The 22,928-nt window shown below is 41.1% G+C and overlaps 1 protein-coding gene across 1 annotated transcript; it reads left to right on the forward strand.

Moving 5' to 3' along the window:
- The first annotated feature begins 19,020 nt into the window (after positions 1–19,020).
- Positions 19,021–22,712, forward strand: fzd9b (frizzled class receptor 9b). Its single transcript, XM_039790988.1, has one exon. The coding sequence runs from the start codon at positions 19,554–19,556 to the stop codon at positions 21,309–21,311; it is 1,758 nt and encodes a 585-aa protein (XP_039646922.1). The 5' UTR covers positions 19,021–19,553; the 3' UTR covers positions 21,312–22,712.
- The last annotated feature ends 216 nt before the right edge of the window (positions 22,713–22,928 follow it).

Raw genomic sequence — 22,928 nt, forward strand, 5'->3', positions numbered from 1 at the left:
CTGCTTTTGGGAAAACATACAGACTTCTGGGTATAGCACTTGGGACAAACTCAAAGACGTCTTTTACCATCAAAAAGTGTGTGTGTGTGTGTGTGTGCACGCGTGTGCGTGCGTGTACGTGTGTGCATGCATTTGCATGTGTGCATAGGTGCGTGCGTGCCCTCCACATCTTTGCATGAACAATATGTACAATAAGTGTAACATCCGTCAAACAAATCTTAAAGTGGAACTGACATTTGAATTCTCCTTACTTTTTGTGTAATGCCTAGTTCACACCACATGACTTTAGCCCTGATTTCCCACTCGTTGTTTTTAGAGCTTTCCGACAAAAGCCCCAGATCAGAGGCAAGTCGGCATTGGATAGGCGCTTGCAAATTGGCACTCAAGCGCTGTGGGTGAACTCTTCAGAGACTAAAGAGTAACGAGTGCTGAGTATCACACAATAGCAACGGCTAATAATGTCATGCCCATAGCAAGGTAGTCAGCCCTATGTTCCCTCAAGGAATGTGACCTTGTATTCATCTTGGTTTAGGGGTTAGGGTTGAGGGAACATAGCACATAGCTCCCACAGCAAGCTAACTGCGTGCTAGTTCGTTGGAAGTAAAGTTATATTGCTAACTATTTTCAGAGCCTGCCCAAATAGAAATTGCACTGATACAAGTACATAAAAGAACAAAAAACATGAAGACTGAAATTCCTACTTTTTACTAATCACAATTTTGATCAAATACAGTGAGTATACAAAACAAACAAGCATAAATAAGTAACATACATTTGATTTGGCAAAACAGCCCAAACTGTTTGTTTTTTAAGCTTACACCATAGCTGTAAAAAAATTGTTTTATTTATTTCTTTATTTTTTTAAAGAATATTTTTGGGGCATTTTAGGCCTTTATTTGTAAAGGTCAGCTTAGACTTGAAAGGGCATATGGGCCCCCGCTCTACCAGGTGAGCTAACCAGGGGCCCAACATTTTGTTTTATTAGACCCCGTTTCTTCAGGCACCACAAGTTCTGGAAACGCAGCAAAAGTGTTAATGTCATCAGTTGCAGTGAAGAAACTTTAAGATGCCATTTTCAAAATAAGCTGTACATTTTCGTGCCATTTCCTTTCTGTCTTGAGAAAATAAAACCTTCAAGATGTTTTTAGTGTCATAGCATCTTAAAGCCATGAAACTGAAATATTCTGAAACTCGTGCCAGCAAATGATTAAGAAGGGAACAAAGTGCAGGAATGTGAGGGTTTGTAAATGGTCCTACTGGTGGATCTGTGTTTTCATCCGTGTCAAAACAGAGCCATGATTGAATGGGCCTCCTCATGACCCCCTGGCCTCGGTTCCATGTTTAGGCCGCTCGGGAAAGCCTGAGGTTTGGAGGCTTCCAACCACAACGACCTTCTCGCTCCTTTCACTTTATTTTTTGAGCTTTTTTATTCCGAAATGAGGCACTGGATAAATTATGTTGACTATGAAGGGCCCCCTTGTTCACGTAGAATAATAAAGAAAGGATACCCTGGTGGAGGACTTTGCAGTAATTTTGCCTGTATGTCTGGGCTAAAGAGTTGGCTGAGCGAGCAGAGAGAAGAGAGAGAGAGCAGGGCAGAGCCTGTCTCATTTCCTCCATGATGGATGAGCCTATTAGCTGTCGAGTGTTAGCACAGGTTTAGTCTTACACCTCCCCACACACACACACACACACACACAGACACACACACACACACACACACACAATGGCAAGAGGAACTGCTAAAGATGAGATGACAAGATCAAGTTTGGAAAAAGGTTTCATTTCAGTCAAGCAACCTGCATATATTCTGTTTGGAACCAATCCATGAGAAGTCAAAGCATCTTCACACCGGTTTCTCTTCACACATTTGTAGAAGTTGTTACAGTTTTTTTACAATCACTTTGGCACTAATTTCAAAACTCTGGACACAAAACTCACAACCAATGATCAAAATACACATGTTCTGTGGCCGGGATTAGCTCAGCTGGTAGAGCAGGCGCACATATGTAGAGGTTTACTTCTCGACGCAGTGGCTGCGGGTTCGACTCTGACCTGCGGCCCTTTGCTGCATGTCATTCCCCCCTCTCTCTCCCCTTTCAAGTCTTCATCTGCCATGTGGAAATAAAAGGCATGAAATTGCCACAAAAATAATCTTTAAAAAAAATACACATGTTCTAACACTTGTTTCAATTGCTTGGATACAATACATATAAACCAAAGATCATTTGTTCATTTAACAAAGATCACCTGTTCAATATGACACAACTTAACATCAAAGTACTACTATTTCAAAAAGCAATTCACACATTACATTTTAGACGATTGTCTATTCATTTCATTACAATCATCTAACTATCAATTGATACAACTGCTCAAAATGATAAGTAACTGTTGCATTACTCTTAATGCATAGTTGTATGGAAACAATATACCATGTTTAGATCATGAAAGTTTCTAGATAACAAGATTCATTGTCACCAGTTAGCGTGGAGCATGAACCAATTAGACTACATGATCTGTGGATGTAATATTTCATCATCCTTCTTTACTGTAATGTATTACTGTTTATCAGACACTGTTTCTATGGTCCCATGTACCACCTTTAAGACTATTTACAGTATTGACAGTACTCCACTGTATGGATTCAGGCCCTTGGAATTGCTTGTCCAATTCTGCCAACTCGTTACTGATGATTGAGATATATACTTCACAGTATATATTCTTTATATATAAAGTACTGTGTGGATATATATATGCATACTCGTATCACATTGTTCACCATGCCCGAAGGTTTTTTCCAAGATGTTTGGCTAATGAAAACATCCATTGCGATGTAGATGAGAACCTGTGGCCAAATCCCCAAGAAAGAGTTGATAGAATATTGTAGAATACAGTAATCACTCATTTGTTTTGCTTTTTAAAGTACAAGCAAGTTGAGGAACACTGCATTTGATGTTTTACAATACTGCCTTTTCATTCATTCTGACTAGAATCTGAGTATGACCATGTCAGGCTAGTGTAACATCGCATTTATGTTTAAATTACACTGCTTAACGCTATTGTCAGGTCACAAACTGGCTCAGGATATTTAACCAGACGGTACAAATAAGGTTAGGCTTAAAAACATTTACATCAACAAATTTATTAAACTAAGGTTAACACAAAACCAACAATAGAGTGGGTAGATCAGCAATGTCAGCAATAAAAGCAGTGCATGGATGTGTGCTGTGGGAGTGTTGAAGGTGCAAAAGAAGATGACACAGGCTGGATGCCAGCTGCAGGAAGCAAGCGAGACCAATAGTGAATCTATATTGCATCGCTTCTCCTAGAAACGAATGGGCAGCAAAATGTGGTGTGCCCATGTGTCGTCTTACAACAATCTCACTTGTATTGACTGATAATTGAGAGGCACTGTTCTGCTCACTGGGACACTTGATGGAATTGAGCCATCGTTAAGGTTATCAATTTCAGCTGTGCTTTTCCTACTATGACAAGTCAAAATGTCTGCTGTGAAAAAGGTCCATATCAAAGGGGTAAGCGAGCCTCTGCACAGCCTACCTCCTATGGCGCCATTTTGATGCTAACAAGCCATCACCTCCCGTTAGCATGCCATTGACTGCCATTCATTTTGGCGCCACTTTGACAGCGAATAACTTTACATCTGAAGTGTTTAAAGACTCCATTTGTCCATTGTTTATTTCTAAAGAAACACAAAATGTATAAAAGGCTCCATTACCTTGTATCTCACGTTATGGCTCCGTAGCAGACGTTTTTGTAAAAATAGGTTGTGTCACGATTGTGTTATAACCAAGAGACTTACTGTCGCACAGTATAGAAATTACCGTATAGTACAGGAGAAGCTCGCAGACAGTTTCAACTCACATTAGCTGTTTAAGTTTAATTACTAATGTTAACTAGCATTTTAGTTAACAATAATTAGCCTGTGCCTAGGTTATCTCCTTACATATACAGTACAGGCCAAAAGTTTGAACACACCTTCTCATTCAATGCGTTTTCTTTATTTTCATGACTATTTACATTGTAGATTCTCACTGAAGGCATCAAAACTATGAATGAACACATGTGGAATTATGTACTTAACAAAAAAGTGTGAAATAAAACATGTCTTATATTCTAGTTTCTTCAAAGTAGCCACCCTTTGCTCTGATTACTGCTTTGCACACTCTTGGCATTCTCTTGATGAGCTTCAAGAGGTAGTCACCTGAAATGGTTTTCCAACAGTCTTGAAGGAGTTCCCAGAGATGCTTAGCACTTGTTGGCCCTTTGCCTTCACCTCTGCGGGTCCAGCTCACCCCAAACCATCTTGATTGGGTTCAGGTCCGGTGACTGTGGAGGCCAGGTCATCTCGCGCAGCACTCCATCACTCTCCTTCTTGGTCAAATAGCCCTTACACAGCCTGGAGGTGTGTTTGGGGTCATTGTCCTGTTGAAATAAATGATGGGCCAACTAAACGCAAACCGGATGGGATGGCATGTCGCTGCAGGATGCTGTGGTAGCCATGCTGGTTCAGTATGCCTTCAATTTTGAATAAATCCCCAACAGTGTCACCAGCAAAGCACCACCACATCATCACACCTCCTCCTCCATGCTTCATGGTGGGAACCAGGCATGTAGAATCTATCTGTTCACCTTTTCTGCGTCGCACAAAGACATGGCGGTTGGAACCAAATATCTCAAATTTGGACTCATCAGACCAAAGCACAGATTTCCACTGGTCTAATGTCCATTCCTTGTGTTTCTTGGCCCAAACAAATCTCTTCTGCTTGTTGCCTCTCCTTAGCAGTGGTTTCCTAGCAGCTATTTGACCATGAAGGCCTGATTCACGCAGTCTCCTCTTAACAGTTGTTCTAGAGATGTCTGCTGCTAGAACTCTGTGTGGCATTCATCTGGTCTCTAATCCGAGCTGCTGTTAACTTGTGATTTCTGAGGCTGGTGACTCGGATGAACTTATCCTCAGCAGCAGAGGTGACTCTTGGTCTTCCTTTCCTGGGGCGGTCCTCATGTGAGCCAGTTTTGTTGTAGCGCTTGATGGTTTTTGCAACTGCACTTGGGGACACATTCAAAGTTTTCACAATTTTCTGGACTGACTGACCTTCATTTGTTAAAGTAATGATGGCCACTCATTTCTCTTTACTTAGCTGATTTGTTCTTGCCATAATATAAATTCTAACAGTTGTCCAATAGGGCTGTCGGCTGTGTATCAACCTGACTTCTGCACAACACAACTGATGGTCCCAACCCCATTAATAAGGGAAAGAATTCCACTAATTAACCCTGACAAGGCACACCTGTTAAGTAAAAACCATTTCAGGTGACTACCTCATGAAGCTCATTGAGAGAACACCAAGGGTTTGCAGCGCTATCAAAAAAGCAAAAGGTGGCTACTTTGAGGAATCTAAAATATAAGACATGTTTTCAGTTATTTCACACTTTTTTGTTAAGTACATAATTCCATATGTGTTCATTCATAGTTTTGATGCCTTCAGTGAGAATCCATAATGTAAATAGTCATGAAAATAAAGAAACACATTGAATGAGAAGGTGTGTCCAAACTTTTGGCCTGTACTGTACCTACGCTCTCCATCTCTGCAAGATTGGAAATGATTGAGATTTCTCTTGGCACAGCTACCAGAAGACTTACAACTTTCAGGCAGGTTGCTCACGTCACCTTTACATCTTCGAGCTCAGTTGGAGGCTGCGCAGTAACTATCACCGGAAAAGTGCTTCTAATATCCTTCACTGGTCTCCGTCCAGAGCAACGGGATCTGTTGGTCCATTTCATATATGTCAATTGTCCATGTACACAAAGAAAAGGAGGGTGGTGGGACAGGTGACATGAGGGCTGACGAGGAACAGGTGAAACACATCAGTGCGGGGCAGACAATCACAAAGGTGGGAAAACACACAAGGCAGGAAGTCAAACAAGACATGACACATGAGAAGAACCTACAAAATAAAACAGGAAATAAAACAAAACCCAGGCTTATGACAGTGTGACCAAAATCTTAGACAGTAAACTGGATTAAGCATCAAGGTCCACTTACTTACTCGCAATCATCATTTTATCTGTAGCACCTTTTGAGACTTGTTGTTATGTAATTAGAACAACTAGCTCACATGTCAACAGATTCATCTCCGTGACAACTGAACTACATCAGCTGATGAAGCCCATGTCATATGGTTGGGAACCCTGGAAGAAGAACACATTAGCACATTCATAGGGACAAATGCACATGTGCTAACATCCCACTCCTCCACACTCAAACACACACACACACACACACACACACACACACACACACACACACACACACACACACACACACACACACACCTCTATATTAACACACACACACACACACAGACACACACCAGAGAAGAGTCCACCTGATTCCCTCATCCATCGACAGGTTATAAATAGGACTCGTTTGACGTACCAGTGCTGAGGCTTACAGGGTGGGCAGATGGAGGGAGGGGCGGGGGGGGAGGAGGGGGGTGATGGAGGGTCAAAGATATCCCTGTGCTTGTCCTCTAACAGCTCTCACTCTCTATATAACCACCCTTCACTCTGCTGCCAGCTCTCTTGCACATGCAACTCTTTTCTTTCTTTCTTTCTTTCTTTCTTTCTTTCTTTTCTATCTCACCATGTGTCCTCCCTCACTCACTCTGTGTAGCATGTGTCACTCACACTCTCTGGCATGCACTCTATCCCTAATGCTCTCTCTCTCTCTCTTTCCAGCTGACAGCATGTAATTAAAATGGTCAAACACATGAAAACATGACAAATGGCAAGAGGTATTTGTGCTTCATCATCATCGCTGCAGACGCTCTCGCTCTCTTTCTCTCTCTGACTCGCTCAGCTGGAGCTCGGCTGGCAGCTTGTAATCGAACTGCTCAGACACATGGCAAATGGTCGAAGATATTTATGCTTCATCATCATAATTTTAGTGGACCCCAAACCCCTCCCCCTGGACATATCTACACACTTGGCTGGAGCACAGAATGAGTCAACATGTGTTAATATATGAATTATTATTCCTTTTGGTCTGCACATTTCCCAACAGAGAGTCCCTGAGAAACGGGATATGCAGATTAACAAGATTAAAGAAGATCAGGCAGATTAAACGCAGAGCCCAAGTGAGTGGAGAACAACAAATTGATTTTAAACCCCGTCTTATATGAGCGTATAATTTTTGGCTCACGTTGTGTTATAACTGCTAATCTCTGAAGTGCTCTAAAACCAAACAAGCCTGGAGGATCAAACTTCCTGGTGCCATGTTGGAAGCTTCTTCTGGTAAGATAACAGAGATAAAACAGTAATGAAGATAAGACAGGAGAAACCATGCTGGGCTGCTGACCTGGGTTTGATCACCAACAGTCAGTTCTGATAGTCAACACAACACACTGATAAAAATGTTTGGCTGGCTCACTTTGTGTCACTCAGATTATCGACAAACTTTCTTAGACATGATGGATATTTACAAAGGAGTTACAGTTAAAGCTTCTCTTCTTTTAAAGGAATAGTTCAACATTTTGGGAAATATGGTTTAGAGGTGCTCATAGGTTGATTGTGCTACCTATGTTAGATCCAGGATAGTTATTTCCCGCATTTGTGAAGAAAGTGGATGGCAATTACATGGTCAAACATCTTAAATGTAAAACTGTGTAAATGTTTATAGAAGTTTTTGTTGTTGTTGTGCCAAGCTCACAGAACAATTATTTGGTAATAATGAGAAAATGAAACATGAGAACGAAATTACACAGATGTCCTTTTGTAACACAACACCACCTCGGGATTCCTCCATGAACAGGCCCGTTTTCCTTTCTTAATGGTGTCTTAAGAGTTTTTCAACCTTCACTGAGTGTCTAAAAGTGCTGGAGGAAAGGAGTTACGGCATAGGTCTGGTGTGTGTTTTTAATTTCTTGTTTTGGGATTGATACTAGTTATATCTGGGTACTCATACAAAGATGACTGTGATGACATGAGTCATATTTGTACTTGACTTTACCAGCCCAAACAAACAAAAAGTTAACATTTTAATTTCATATGTATTTCAGAGATATTACTGTATATTGAACTGCAATACTGTGAGGTGATATTTTGCCTATCACATTGCAGTGTCTATTTGTGCCGTGAAGTCTTTTGTTGACCGAGGTACCAATTGAATCCAAATAAAGAATAGTGGTTGAACAATCATTTGTGTCTTTTTAATTCACAATGCAGTACAAAGCACCGCAGGCAGAGGTAAAGCATGATGTTTTATTGTAGCTAACGCATGTTAATAATGATTTGATAACACGAAATTGCAGACAGTTACACACACAGAAATGTCAGCAGGGAATGCAACGTCTGGAATATCAACAACTGCTCCCTGCTGCCAAACGCATAATCAAGTTGTTTCGGTATCTCCAGCTATCTAAAGCAGCCATCTTTCAGCTATCCTAAGCAGCTATCTTATGTCTCTGTCCCCTCCGACATCAGACGAGAACAGAACAGTGAGAGGCAGACAACACTGGATACATACTGATAGTGCAGGGGTCTTGTTTTCCCATGTGCGTTGCCAGCATCTGATGTATAAATAGGCACCAAGCTGTTTGTGTGTGAGTGCAGGCTTAAGTTATGTGGCTATAGCTTGATACGGGCTGTACGTGGCTGCGAGGCTGCGGCTGGGCAGGCAGCTATGGTGGGTCGGCCTGTCGGTGTCTTCTCATGTACCGAGATCTGAGAGGCCTCTCCCAGGAGGTGGCGACGGGCGGCAGAAGGGCATGGATTCAGAGTATTTTGGTGTTAATTGAGCTTATTGGCCTGCTATTCACAGCCTTGACATATGATTGATTTAAAGACTAGTGTGAGACTACGACAGGGCTGACCTCTCCGTTGGCGGCTCCTTAGATATGGCCTTAGGACTGCACAGCTGTGAGGAATAATCCTCTCCCTTCATTTTTTTTTCAAAGAAGAGCGAGCAATCCACCCTCCTTCAGTGTTTTATTAGTTTTCTGAGAGAAATGTGAGGGCCTGGCAGGGGGCTGGCACTTGAACCTGTGCACCGTAGAGGGTTTTCTAGACTGGTGCGCTAGTTAGACCAACAGCTATTAAACATTTACCAGAGCCTGTTGAAAAGTTCTGTAACTAGCTATTGCCTACTATTAGACTGGATTTGGGATCTTCTCCTGTGATTTTGTTAAAACAAAAATCCAACAATGCACAGTATTAAAGGTCAATGTATAGATTGACATTCTGGAAAATACGCGTATTTGTTCTCTTGCCGAGAGTTAGATGACAATATCAATACCACTCTTATGTCGGTACGCTAAATATGAAGCTGGAGACAGCAGCCGGTTAGCTTAGCTTAGCATTAAGACTGGAAACAGGGGAAAACAGCTAGCCCAGCTCTGTCCAAAGGTAATAAAATCCACCTACAAGCAGCTCTGAAAGCTAACGATTAACATGTTTTATCTCGTTTGTTTAATACGTACAAAAAACAAAACGTAGAAAGGACAATTTGTAGTTTTACAGCCAAGAAATAGTCAGACACATGACCCCCTATAAAACTGCTTTTACAGGTGGTCATGTGAAAGTGGTATCGATATTCTCACGTAACTCTCTGCAAGAAGGCGAATAATTTCCCAAAATGTTAACCATTCATGCAAACTGAATCTCAAAAGTCCAAATACTGCACCACCTTCTCTCACTATGATTTCAAATGCAAAGAACGCAGAAGACTTCCTGAGCATATTTGAAATTCAACCTTACTTTGTGTTTTTTCCCATTCTTTAAGTACAGTTTCTAAAGCTGATTGACAGGCCTTGACAAAATAAACGGCAACTGCAAGTGTTATTTCAAGTCAGATATGCTACTTGTTCCTTTAACCTTGTTCACTCCACCGCTCCCCTCAGTCCATTTTTAGTCCTTCCAGGCCGGCATGGCCGACAGTCTAAAGTCGTTCACTAGCTGCACACCGACCCATAGTGAAATATAATCAATCCCAGCACTTACCAGTGCAGAGGACGCCTGTGGATAATTCTTATTCTGGGAAAGAAGAATATAACATCTTCTTCAGTTATACAACCTTGGCAAACAGACATTGTTCCTTCTCATATCCTCCCACAGAAATTCTAACTATTTTAACAACTAAACATCATTGTTTAGGTTTCCCTCCCCTAAAAACGTTATCTTTAGATATTTCTAAATCCTCTGACCCCACTTTCCCTCTGCGCAAAGCCTCAGCCATTGAAAACACCCCCACCCCTCTCCACTACGGCTGTATGAGCGTGCAGTAGTATTGCTTTCAACTGCATTGCTCCCCAAGGACATCCGAGAGTGGGCCTGAGTGTGCCCAGAAACTTCAGCCTTTAAAAACAAAGCAGAGACATTTAACTGTTGCAAATTGAGCCATTTAGCATTAGCCTTCCTGTGCAAACACCCACACATACATCAGTAGTCTATTTAATTTTTTGACCTCTTTATTTTTCTCAGCATTATCTGCTTATACAAACGTTTTGGACACTGTGGATACTTTCATGAATCCCTTTTACAGGACGAAAGCCCATTTATTTTAGAAAATCTTTTAACATGTGTTGCTCTTGTTGGTACCTCACATTAGGGTATATTTACAGTGACTGTGTGGACACCGAGTACAGCAGAACCAGAGAGAGTGTTGACATTCAGACTTCATGATCTCTCAAAAGTATGGATAAACATCCTGATGTTGAAACATAGCTATTCTCTGATCTGATAATACTAAATATGGTTACTTTACCTACGTCTTAGGTACTGTGTCATCACATAACTTTAGGTTTTTCTTCCCATTATGGACACTTAGTGGTTATTTGCTCTTTACTGCTGTTGTAAACATCTGTAACTCTATTTTTGTATTTGCTTTTTTTTGGTGATGATTCAGCTGCAGGGCTGAAACCCTATAGACCTTTCCCACAGGCGCCATTTTGAACTTATGTCACAGTCCGGGTGGGATAGTTCAGAGTTAGGCCAGCTGTTGTGCACCAACTGCTTCTATACAAACTATTAATAGTCTATACTAATAGAATAGAATTCTATACTATTATTATGTATTAGTATTTATCTGTAGTAATTAATTAATGGTCGATGATTCAGGGACTTTTAGCTTTGCGATATTTAAGATGCAGATTTTACTAAATTGGCAGCAACTCAATATCAGGTGATGTCAAAGATCAAAGATGTCCGATAGACCACATATACATACATGTACATTGTCCACATCTTTACCAGAATCCAATGTTGCCAACGTAGCAATGACTAGTAGTTAACGAGTTGGTTGACTTTATTTGATAAAAGCAACTAGTGACAAATCTGGCTAGTTTTCACATACAGTATGTGTACAGTATTTAGATTTGCAGTTTTCTCTGATGTTGATTTGTGCGTTTTTATAGATTTCAAAAAATGTGTTGTTGTCCTGAAAAGCACAACGCAGAGGCAGAGCAGTTAAAAGGGAGGTCACTTCTTGACTCAAAAACTAGGTCGGCCACAGATAAGCGGTCACCAAAACAGACCCAAAGGGGAGAAGAAAAGCGAGCCTAAACGAAATAAAGACTAAACTAGGGCTAGCCGCTAAGGCCAATCAGCACAACAAACAATCCGGGGATAATGAACTGCTGGTCCTGTATATTTACTGGGTGGCTGATTAGGGGAATGGAGGTGTGCAGGCAGGTGATGCTCAGGTGACTGGGAAACAGCAAGAAAAGCTGGTGACAAAAAGCCTTTTACACAGAAGACATAACCACTGTTAATCATACCTAAACCTGCTTCTGGTGCGCTACTGTGCAACCCCCTCACTCTAAATAGGGGACTATAGAAAATATATCCTATTTATACGAATCATCCCCTGGCAACTTGTTAAAACCTTTTTAGCAACAAGTAGCCACTCTCCTTGAAAGAGGGCTGGCAGCACTGCTAAAATGTTGCCTGTAGCCAGCTGGTAGCTAAAACAGATAACTCAAAATATATAGCAGCGACATATGCTATAATATATGTAATGTTTGTACATTAAAGTATACACTTTATATTCACTGTAGTTTGACACAGCACAATTTGGCGGTACAAGAACAAGAAATAAATGTACTAAACTGATGTTTTACTATTAATAAAAGCTGCACCGATTGGTGTGCATGTAGGGAACACCACTACCAATTTAAAATCTGAAAACTTTACAAATGGCTGTCAAAAATGCTTTCCATGGATTTTTTACTTTAATTTCTGTTTTGTATGTCTAGTCTAGTCTAGTCTAGTCTAGTAGCCCGGTTGGCTTGGATGCATTATCCCGAATTAGTTGACTTTACTAGAAATTTTCAGGGAAACCCGTTGCCTTAAACCGTCTAAGTTTTTTTTACACATTTTGAAACTTAACAGGTCAAGTTGTATTAACACAGAGCAGTAAGTTGATGCAGTAGACAAATCAAGTTTACATTAGTAGGCATTACTAAAAATCATTAGTAAACTGGAGTCATTTCTAAAATAAGCATGTTAATTTAAAGCTTTAGTGCGTAACTTTTTTATATTAATGAACGTCCGTTACATTCAAGCCATTGCCAAATAAGTTGATACAAAGTGACTATCAGCTCCACATAACTCTCTCTGTATTTCTCAGTAGGGTTATGTTCATTTTGTGTCATCCGGTGACTTTCACGCGCAGAAACTCTAGTGAAGATAATTACCTCTTCTGAAGAGTCCATCATGTTTTTTAAACCTCTGTGTCCTCTTTGGCTACTAGCAACTGTGTGGAGAAGGGGTGGAGGTGGTGCGCGATCACGGAAGGCTTGTATCATGTGGACGCCCCAACAGTTTTGTTGTCATTACTTAGAATTCTTCACGGTGAGACAGAAACTACACACAACAGCTTTAAACATGCAAAGAAACACAACAAATATAAAACATTTGCTACTTATCACCACTAAAGAAATGCTTTGTTTACAATAATTTGTTTTTCTTTGTAACAGCATGGTTTTAAGAATAATGTATTCAATACATTATTTCTAATAACATTTGAAATATCACAATGTACATACAACATTGAAGTTTTCCAATGTATTAAATTATATGGAAAATTTCACTCAGCATGAACAATGATGTCCAACCTGTGTAAGTTGCTCTAAATACTTTATCACTGCCCAGATGCCATCAGTCCCCCCCCCCACCCCCTGGTCCTGGTCATGGTGCAACAATAAATGTAGATAAACACTAAATACTAAATCAACCGTACAAAACCAAAACCCAGATAATGTAAACGCACACCCAAAACATTAACAGAACATTATTAAAACACACTTTAACTAGGACAGAAACCATTTTTTTTCCCCATGAGCCTTTGCATCGCTTCAGCGCAGAACAGTTCAAATGACCCTGCCCCTCCCATACACTTAACATCCTTAGTTATCTCTGCTTAATATGATCTGTGCACTGCATACTTAAGCTGATTATTACTAACTACTAATGTGATTTAGTAATGAATATGGTTTTTAACAAAACATGAAAGAATAAGTAGGTAACATTAAAAAGTTTAATTACAACTAAATTTGGGTTTACATTTGTATACAAACACATGTCAAAAATAACTTGGGTCATTTTGAAACTTAAATGATCTGCTTGTTTAATTCCAGTAATGCTGACATTTTGAGGATATTATAGCAGAGTCATTCTTACTACCTGCCACAGGCTGTAAAGGACATTATCTCATTTCAAAACACTGGAGGATGAGGAACACAGATGGACTGAGGTGATGAGGCCCATTCACTCAGTCACCTAATAGCACTACATAAAAAATTGCATAAGAGTGAAACTGAGACATTTTGTGCACACTGCCCTCTCATTACAGCACATATAAATTTCAAATTGTGGATATGGAAAGAAGTGTCTGTAGTCGTGATTAGAAAACAAGAAAACTACTGCTAACTTTCACTTGTCTCCGGTGTCTGCTCATTCCCCTGGCACTGCATAATTACAGATTATTACTACACAATATGAACAAAGACATAATTACATGATCTAAGCCTCAACAATCTGCCATTATACTCCCTGTCAAAGGCAGTACACTGGTCCAGATGTATTGCTTTAAGTGTGAGGTGTCTCTTATTACACCCATAACAATCTCAGACAGCCCGTGTCTCTGGGATAGTAATGTCATGCCAGGCTGTGGAAAGGCTCTCCCATTGTTCTCCTCAGGATGTTTATAGCTTTGTGCCTGATATATGATAACCAATAAGTAAGAGGTAGTAATTACAAGGCCCACACTCCACCAGATTGCCTGATGAATGTGTGAAATAAAAGATGGGGGGTACTTTGTGGAGGCTAGTTATTACAAAGACATCCAGAGACTTGACATACGGCAGTATTATGAGTGCGAGCAGGGGAAAAAATAAATAGCATATATCCATTTCCAAATAAATATCATTGACCTTCTTAAAACAAATCAGCTGCAAGCCAACAAATGTCCAAATCAAAATACTTGGCTGCACATATTCCTACTCTTTTCCCATTCTCTGTTTAGGTCAAGAAAAAAATAACACGATTAGGCAAAATAAAAATACACAAAGAAAGCACAGTGGTATCCTACTGTAGGGTTCAGGACACAGAGAAGTGGTGCGGTCAGACCTCATGTCTCCTAAACTGATCAGCGGCTCAGTGCCATTTATTCTTTATGGATGTCGCCCCAGGAACGCAGTGGAGAATCAAAAGCTACCCAAACTCAGTGTGCTCAATTGTTAATTCCAAGCCAGTTAGTGGTATTACAATGGATTAAAGGAATATGTTTCTTTAATTTTTTTCCCCAAAGAGTTAGATAAAAAGATTGATTTCATGTCTGTAAGTTAATAAGGAAGCTACAGCAAGCAGCAGTTAGCTTAGCGACTTAGCTAGCCTAGATCTGTCCAAAAGTAACAAAATTGGCAAAATTGACGGGGGTTAGTACATCAGACTTTCTCTTCTAACTTCCTACGATATAACATGCTAATTAGTTAGCTTTAAAGGTGGGATGAGATGAAAAGATCGATACTACTATCATGTCTATATTTGTAGTATAGGTATAAGTATAGGTCTGGAACCAGCATCTGGTTAGTTTAGCTTAGCATATTGACTGGAAATTGTGGGAAACAGCTGGCTTGACTCTGTCTACCCAGAAAGTGTAAAAACCACACACAAAAAGTGCTAGCTGGAGCCAGGCGACCTGTTTCCCCTTTTCCAGTATATGCTAAATTAAACTACCTGTCTGTAGGTGGTAGCTTCAAATTCACAGTGCAGATGAAAAAAGTGGGCTTCTTATCTTACTCTCTGCAAGAAAGTGAATAATTGAATTCCCCTAAATGTCAAACTCTTCCTTTAAATTACACAAAAGTACATACATCTGAAATAAATCTGTTTGCTTTTTTGTTTTTAGTTTAACCCTCACTGACATATTGAGGGTCAGTTAACCACTAATCCCAAACTGCTTTAGGAGTCAAACTTTGATCCACCAGTGTTCACCTTAAGAGACTTTGTGCTGCTTACCTTGGAGAAAGATATCTGTCTGATAATAATCTGAGGCCTTCTAAGGGCACACTCGGGCTTCTCCAGACCATCTCCAATGACCCCCTGTCTTTGAAGTGTGAACTTAAAAACGTTACAGTGGACAGGCTGCTGAGTAGTAATGGAACTTCAGTCAAAGCATTTCTATTTGATTGACCAAAAGCCTCGGCTCTGACGTACAATAAGATATCATCTCGGAGTCTGGAATGTATTTTCTCCCCTGCTCGATCAGGCTTAATTTGAAGTTGGAGGCTTTTTTCTACCTGATGCCAGATCTGATAAAGCAGCACACAGTGCCTTCATCTAGCTCAATTTGTCATCTAGAAGACGAGATTTCCTTTCATAAGGCATAGGCTGATTATACAAAGTGCAGTATTTAAGCAGCAGTATTTTCACACCTCATTGGACAAGATCTAAATATTGTGAGATACAGTCGTCTTTGAGAAATAGTTCACCATTTGTAAATTTTATTTTTAAATTTTTCTTGCTGAGAGTTAGATGAGAATATTGATACCAATATCATATCTGTAAAGTAAACACAAAGCTTTAGTCAGCAGTTGGTTGGTTTAGCTTAGCAGAAAGACTAGAAACAGCTAGCCAGGCAGCTAGCATTTTTAAAGCTCACTAATTAAGAAATGATATCTTGATTTTTAAAATCTGTATGAAAACTGAAGTGAAAAACTACAATTTGTGGGTTTACAGCGGAGAAAGATTTTCACAAACAGCACATGAATTATTGTTTTGCACAACACATTTTGTAAAGATTTAAAACATTTAAAAACATCTAACTTGTTATTAGTGAGCTTTAGAGGTGCTGGAGCTGGATTTTGTCACCCTTGGATATAGAGCCAGGCTAGCTGTTTTCCCACTCTTTCAGTCTTGCTAAGCCAAGCTTAGCTAATGATTGTTGGCTCTAGTCTTAAATTTAGCATACAGACATAAGAGTGATCAGTTTCTCATCTTACTAAGACCAAAAAAGTAAATATTGTATCCAAAAATGTTCAACTATTTCTTTAAAGAATGTGTCGTTTTTCTGCATTTCAGTTCATGTGCATAAGGCCACAGCATCATGCTTATTTCTTAACATATTCAACATGTTTCCAGCATTGATCTATATGTTACAACCAATAAGTCACTCTCAGACCAGACAAGTGCAAAACTCCCTTCAGCAGAGTTTTAACACAGGGACTAATTGAGACAGTATGCAGTTGACAGCCAATTCAGTCCTGCAGGGCGAGGGGCCAAAATCCTTGAGTTCCACCCGTTTGAGAAAAGATCAAATGCTCTGCGCAACAGCTGTGGAGCTGCAGGCTCTCCCCACTCAGCCACTAGATGGAAACAATAGTCTTCTACACCACACAATCACTGTTGCATCTATTTATTGCATGTTATGCCTGATTCTGTGCACTGTTTTGTCTTTTGCCATCATGCCAATTCAAATCATCCTATTTATGGATTCATTGTGCATGTGTCTTTGTGTTTTTAGAGAGACCATCCTTCCACTGGTCCACCCTTGAAGCACCTGCCCCTTACTGAAGTGTCCTTAAGCAAGGCAGGGAAACTCCCGACCAGCTGCAGGAGAGCTTTGTTTTACAGAAGAGAACTGACCTGCAGGGCTCAATAAAGTTTCACATTATACTGCATGAAAACATTAGCAGTAAATGGTGACAGAGTAATTATGAGTCAGCAACAGTAAAACGCCACTGGGACTATCATTTTACAAGAGGAGCAGGATTTTTCTACAACTTTACTGGAGAAAAACTATACTTGTGTTAGTGCAGTAGAGGCAGATTCTTATGGATCCAGAAGGGGAAGTCGCCTTACTTCTTTATTTTCTTCTATTGGTCTTAATTGTTTAATAAAGGATAACAATAGCTTCAGATCCATTTGGTGTTGATAACCGGCTCCTAAATTTATCCTGAAAGTAACAAAAAAGAAACTATACATATATACTGTACATATAAATACTCAAGTGCTGTACTTAAAGTCCATTTTATATTACTTTGTACTTGTACTCTGCTGTGATTTTGAGGGTAATATTGTACTTGTTTTACTTCACTAGATTAATTTGACAGCTGTAGTTACTTTGCAGGAGTAATGACTTTAAAATCTTACAATGAACGTCATTTTTAAGGTGTTTAACATAATTTGAGTATTCCAATTTTATGTTACTTTATACTTTTTACTCCACTACATTTATACTATCACCAGTAACTTAGCAAATCAAAACTTTATATAACAAATATAAGAGAAGCATAAGTATAGTGTATTGCTTTACATACCCAACATTATATAAATGAGTTAAAATGAGTTCCTTCTAGAATGGCTACAACATTTAAATGCTGCTTATGCTGCTAATGCATCAGTAGAATACGACATGGGCCATTTTGATGCATTATGGGTACTTTTAATTAATAAATGAAGTATTTTCCATACTTGTATTCAAGTTTGTCAAAATCTACTGTAGTTTTAATACATACAAATGTAATTGTAATACATACAAGTAAACTATTATGATAAAGAACACTTTTGTTTACTTTGTCATACATCATCTTGCATTTGCCAACGCCTCTTGCTCTGCAGTACACATTTTGTGAAAAGCATCTTTTTGTTTTTCACTAGTTATAATATTAGTTTTTCAGCTGATAATGCATGTAGATTATTAGATACACAGCATTTAATTAACTCGAGGGGGGTGAGTTGGGGCCTACAGCTCATCTTTGCCCCTAGGTCCCCTTGCATGTTAATATGGCCCTGCCTCTACTCAAGTATAATTTTAAATGCAGGACTTTTCCTTGTAATGGAGTATTTTTTACATTTCTACTTTTACCTAAGCAAAAGCTGAGAATACTTCTGATACATGAGTAATAATAATCCAATAAAGCCAAGGGCCATTCTGCAACAAAAAAAGCAGTGGTAGTGGGAGTATTCAGATCCTTTACTTGAGTAGAAGTAGCAATACCACACTCTGAAAATACTTAATTACAAGTAGATGTCCTGCATTCGAACCTTGCCTTAGCAAAATGTAGCCTACCGAAAGTATTCATCATGCAAAGAAATGGTTATATGGCAACTGTTATACTGTAATAAGCCTACATATATTCAGATAAAGTGCTGGTACCTTAATGTGTAGGCTACTTTCGTAGGGCTACAGTAGGCTACTTGGGTGAGTGTAAATTCCACCATTGAGAAAAAGTAAGCCTATTTACACTTTGCTGATAATTCTAATAATTCAAATTTGGAATGCAGTGCTTTTACCTGTAACACAGTATTTCACACATTTTTGTGTTGCTGTTTTACTCAAGTAAAGGGTCTGAATACAATTCAAAGCAGAAATGTCAGAGCACAATCCTCCAGCATCTGTCTGATAATTTTCCTTGTGTGGTGCTGCCGGTTGAAATGTGAGCGTCACGCAGCGCCCACCCCCCTCCAACCCTCCTCCCCTCAGTCTCTCCCCGACTGAAGTCCCACTGAGCGGCTCTCAAACTTCAGTGTCGAGTCTGAAAGCGGAGAGCAGAGAGCCGACAGACAGGCAGAGTCGCAGCTAACCAGCCTTTTTGGACCCGCAACAAACGCGCAAACGGCCTCTTCGATATCTGCCTTTTATCAAAAGGTTACTAACGGTCGGTTCGAGGATTTACACTCAGCTTTCGGTGTTTGATTTTGATGATTTTCCTCCATTGTTTTTTTCGAAGTTTTCGACTGTCACGTCTTAGCTACGGACCTTTATCTCGACTGTCTGTGGGATTAATCGTTTCAATTCAACGCTAAATAATTGAACTCTTAGCTAGGCTACTTTCTGCGTAAGTCTGTTTTTTTTTAGGGGGGGTGTTTTTTCTAACGGAGCGATAACGGTAAAGGCAACATTTGGACCTGCCTTCGCCATGGGGAAATAGCGGGGGTCTCTCTCTAACCGACCCCGTGGTTGTTTTTGTTTTTTTTTACCTTTTCATGCTACTTTTTTTTAAAAGACAGAGCTTCGTTTTTGACTAAAACAATGAACATGGATGGTTGTCCGCTGAAGGTGGTGGTTTTTCTGTGGTGTCTGCTGGTGATTTCTGGCTCCAGCTTTGAGATAGGCTCCTACGACCTGGAGCGAGGCAGACCGGCCAAGTGCGAGCCCATCGTGATCCCCATGTGCGAGGGGATCGGCTACAACCTGACCCGGATGCCCAACTTCATGGACCACGACGACCAGAAGGAGGCTGCCATCAAGCTGAACGAGTTCGCCCCTCTGGTGGCTTATGGCTGCGATGTGCACCTCCGCTTCTTCCTCTGCTCCCTATACGCCCCCATGTGCACGGACAAGGTGTCGACCTCCATCCCCGCCTGCAGACCCATGTGTGAGCAGGCCAGGGAGAGGTGTGCCCCCATCATGAAGAAGTTCAGCTACACCTGGCCGGACTCGCTCGACTGCTCCAAGCTGCCCACCAGAAACGACCCCAACGCCCTGTGCATGGAGGCCCCCGAGAACGAAACCAGGACAGAGGGCAAGAAAGGTGAAGGCATGCTTCCGGTGCCCCCGCGCCCCAGGCAGCCAGGCACCGGCAGTGGTCGCTCTCCAGGCAGCGTGGGCTCCTGTGAGAACCCAGACAAGTTCCAGTTTGTGGAGAAGAGCCAGTCGTGTGCCCCACGCTGCTCCCCTGCTGTAGATGTCTTCTGGTCCAGGCAGGACAAGGACTTTGCCTTCATTTGGATGGCGGTGTGGTCCATCCTCTGCTTCGTCTCCACTGCCTTCACCGTCCTCACCTTCCTTTTGGAGCCTCACCGCTTCCAGTACCCCGAGCGCCCCATCATCTTCCTCTCCATGTGTTACAACGTCTACTCGGTGGCCTTCATCATCCGCTCAGTGGCCGGGGCTGAGAACATCGCCTGTGACCGGGAGCACGGAGAACTGTACATCATCCAGGAAGGGCTGGAGTCAACAGGCTGCACCATCGTCTTCCTCATCCTCTACTACTTTGGCATGGCCTCTTCTATCTGGTGGGTCATCCTCACCCTCACCTGGTTCCTGGCTGCAGGGAAGAAGTGGGGCCATGAGGCTATCGAAGCCCACAGCAACTACTTCCACATGGCTGCGTGGGGCATCCCGGCTCTGAAGACCATCGTCATCCTCACAATGAGGAAGGTGGCTGGAGACGAGCTGACGGGGCTGTGCTACGTGGGAAGCATGGACTCCGGGGCGCTCACCGGCTTCGTCCTCATCCCTCTGTCCTGCTACCTGATCATCGGCACATCCTTCATCCTCACGGGCTTCGTGGCTCTCTTCCACATCCGAAAAGTGATGAAGACGGAGGGCACCAACACAGAGAAGCTGGAGAAGCTCATGGTGAAAATCGGCATCTACTCCATCCTCTACACGGTGCCGGCCACCTGCGTCATAGTCTGCTACTTCTACGAGAGGCTTAACATGGACTACTGGAAGCTGAGGGGGCTGCAGATGAAGTGCGGGTCGTTCAACGGTCTCAGCAGCGACTGCTCGCTGCAGACGTCTGTGCCCACGGTGGCCGTGTTCATGCTGAAGATCTTCATGTCGCTGGTGGTCGGCATCACCAGCGGCGTGTGGGTGTGGAGCTCTAAGACCCTGCAGACCTGGCAGGGCCTGTGCAGCCGGAAGCTGACAGACAGGACTAGAAGTAGAAAACCCTGCAGTGGCGTCAGCTGCGGCAGCACACACTGCCACTACAAATCTCCTGCTGTGGTTCTGCACATGGCCAAGACTGACCTGCACTCAGACAACCCCACACATGTCTGAGAGGGAGCATGACACACACACACACACACACACATACACATGCGCACACACACTGCCAAATGCAACCACATACAGTCACTAACACACCTATGCCCTGAATAAGGAGCTGCTAAAGACTTTGTAAAAAGATGAGTGGTTGAATTGAACTGTCAGTTGCTGCTCTGCTGCTGCCGAGGGATTCACAGGTACAGGCGTCACTATGAGAAACTATCTATAAACAGTATTCAGTGCATAAAGGGAAATGTTCAGTATTGTTACCCATATTTTTTTCTGATTCATAGTGTTCTGTGCAGTAGACATGCCCCAGTGTTTCAAAGCAACAAAAAAAAAAAAAAAAGAGAGACTGTTATGGGAGGTATCATGGGAAATATTGTCCTCCCTGAGAGCGGCATGATTAACTGTATAAATCTGTATAAATGTTTTATTTATTGTAAATAGATTTAATTTAAAATTGTATCTTATCAGATTTGTTGTTTAGATGCATTTATTAAAAGGTAAAGGGAAATGAAGTGCCTTTTATAAGAATTCTGGTTCTGGCCTTTTTGGAGGAAAATAAATTTGTGAAATTCATGTTCAACTTTTGCTGACTGGTGTTACTGTTTGTTACTATCTCACAGTAGCTTATAATGGATATGTAACCATTTGAACAGTCTAAAACTGTTTCAGATTTAATAAGTCACAAAATCATTGCTCATTTCATTCTTGTTTTCCTGCCATTCTTCTCCAGGGATTTGCCCAATTTATATTTTTACGGCGGGGCTCCCCGCCAAATGTGTTGTCTTCCAAGTGCATGCTACACATCCCAGAGGCGTCCCCAACAATAATCCTCAAAGAGAATCACTGATGAATAGCAAGTATTCATGTTTGCACCACTGTCTTAAAAATGCAGGAGCGGAGGAATATATTTAATTAATGTCTGTTTTAATCCTTCCACAAAAATCATTGTTGTTGCCCTCTCGCTGCTCCATCTAATCCCTGTGCAAACACTCAGCCCTTTGATCTGAGACGACGAATCTGACGTGGATTTCAGCCTTATTGCATGATTTCGCTGACAGTTTCACAGGCACTCAATATTGCGGTTGCTCATTGAGTAGATGGATTATTCACTTAATGTTTAAGTTGTGGTTTGTGGCTATTGGAAGCTGTATTTTTGGTATAAATAAAGGGAATTCCACTGTATAAAAGATCCAAATTCCCATGTTTAACTGTTTGAATTTGATGTACTGCAAGGCATTTTGTTTGGCTAAAGAAACAATGCAACTATATATACCATAGATATAAATAATCACTGACTGTTTAAGAGAAAAAGTGTGCATAACATTATTTTTATTAAATAAATACCCTAAGTTGGGTCTTGCAACTAACATTTCAGTAATAAAGTCCATTTTAATATGCACAAGAGCCACCGTGTTCTCACATGGTCCATAAAAAAAAGTGAAAATAAATAGTTTTTACATTACGGGACTTTAACAATTTAAGTGCCAACACAAATTACAGCAATACACAGTGTTTGACAGCAGTGGGATTGATTATTATGTCTGTGTGTAATTGTGTGCTGTGTCACCAGCAGCAGCACATGGGAGTGATAGCATGGAAAAAAAATGCGATGACCAGGAG

Source organism: Perca fluviatilis, chromosome 2 (genome assembly GCF_010015445.1).
Source record: "Perca fluviatilis chromosome 2, GENO_Pfluv_1.0, whole genome shotgun sequence".
Taxonomy (NCBI): Eukaryota; Metazoa; Chordata; class Actinopteri; order Perciformes; family Percidae; genus Perca; species Perca fluviatilis.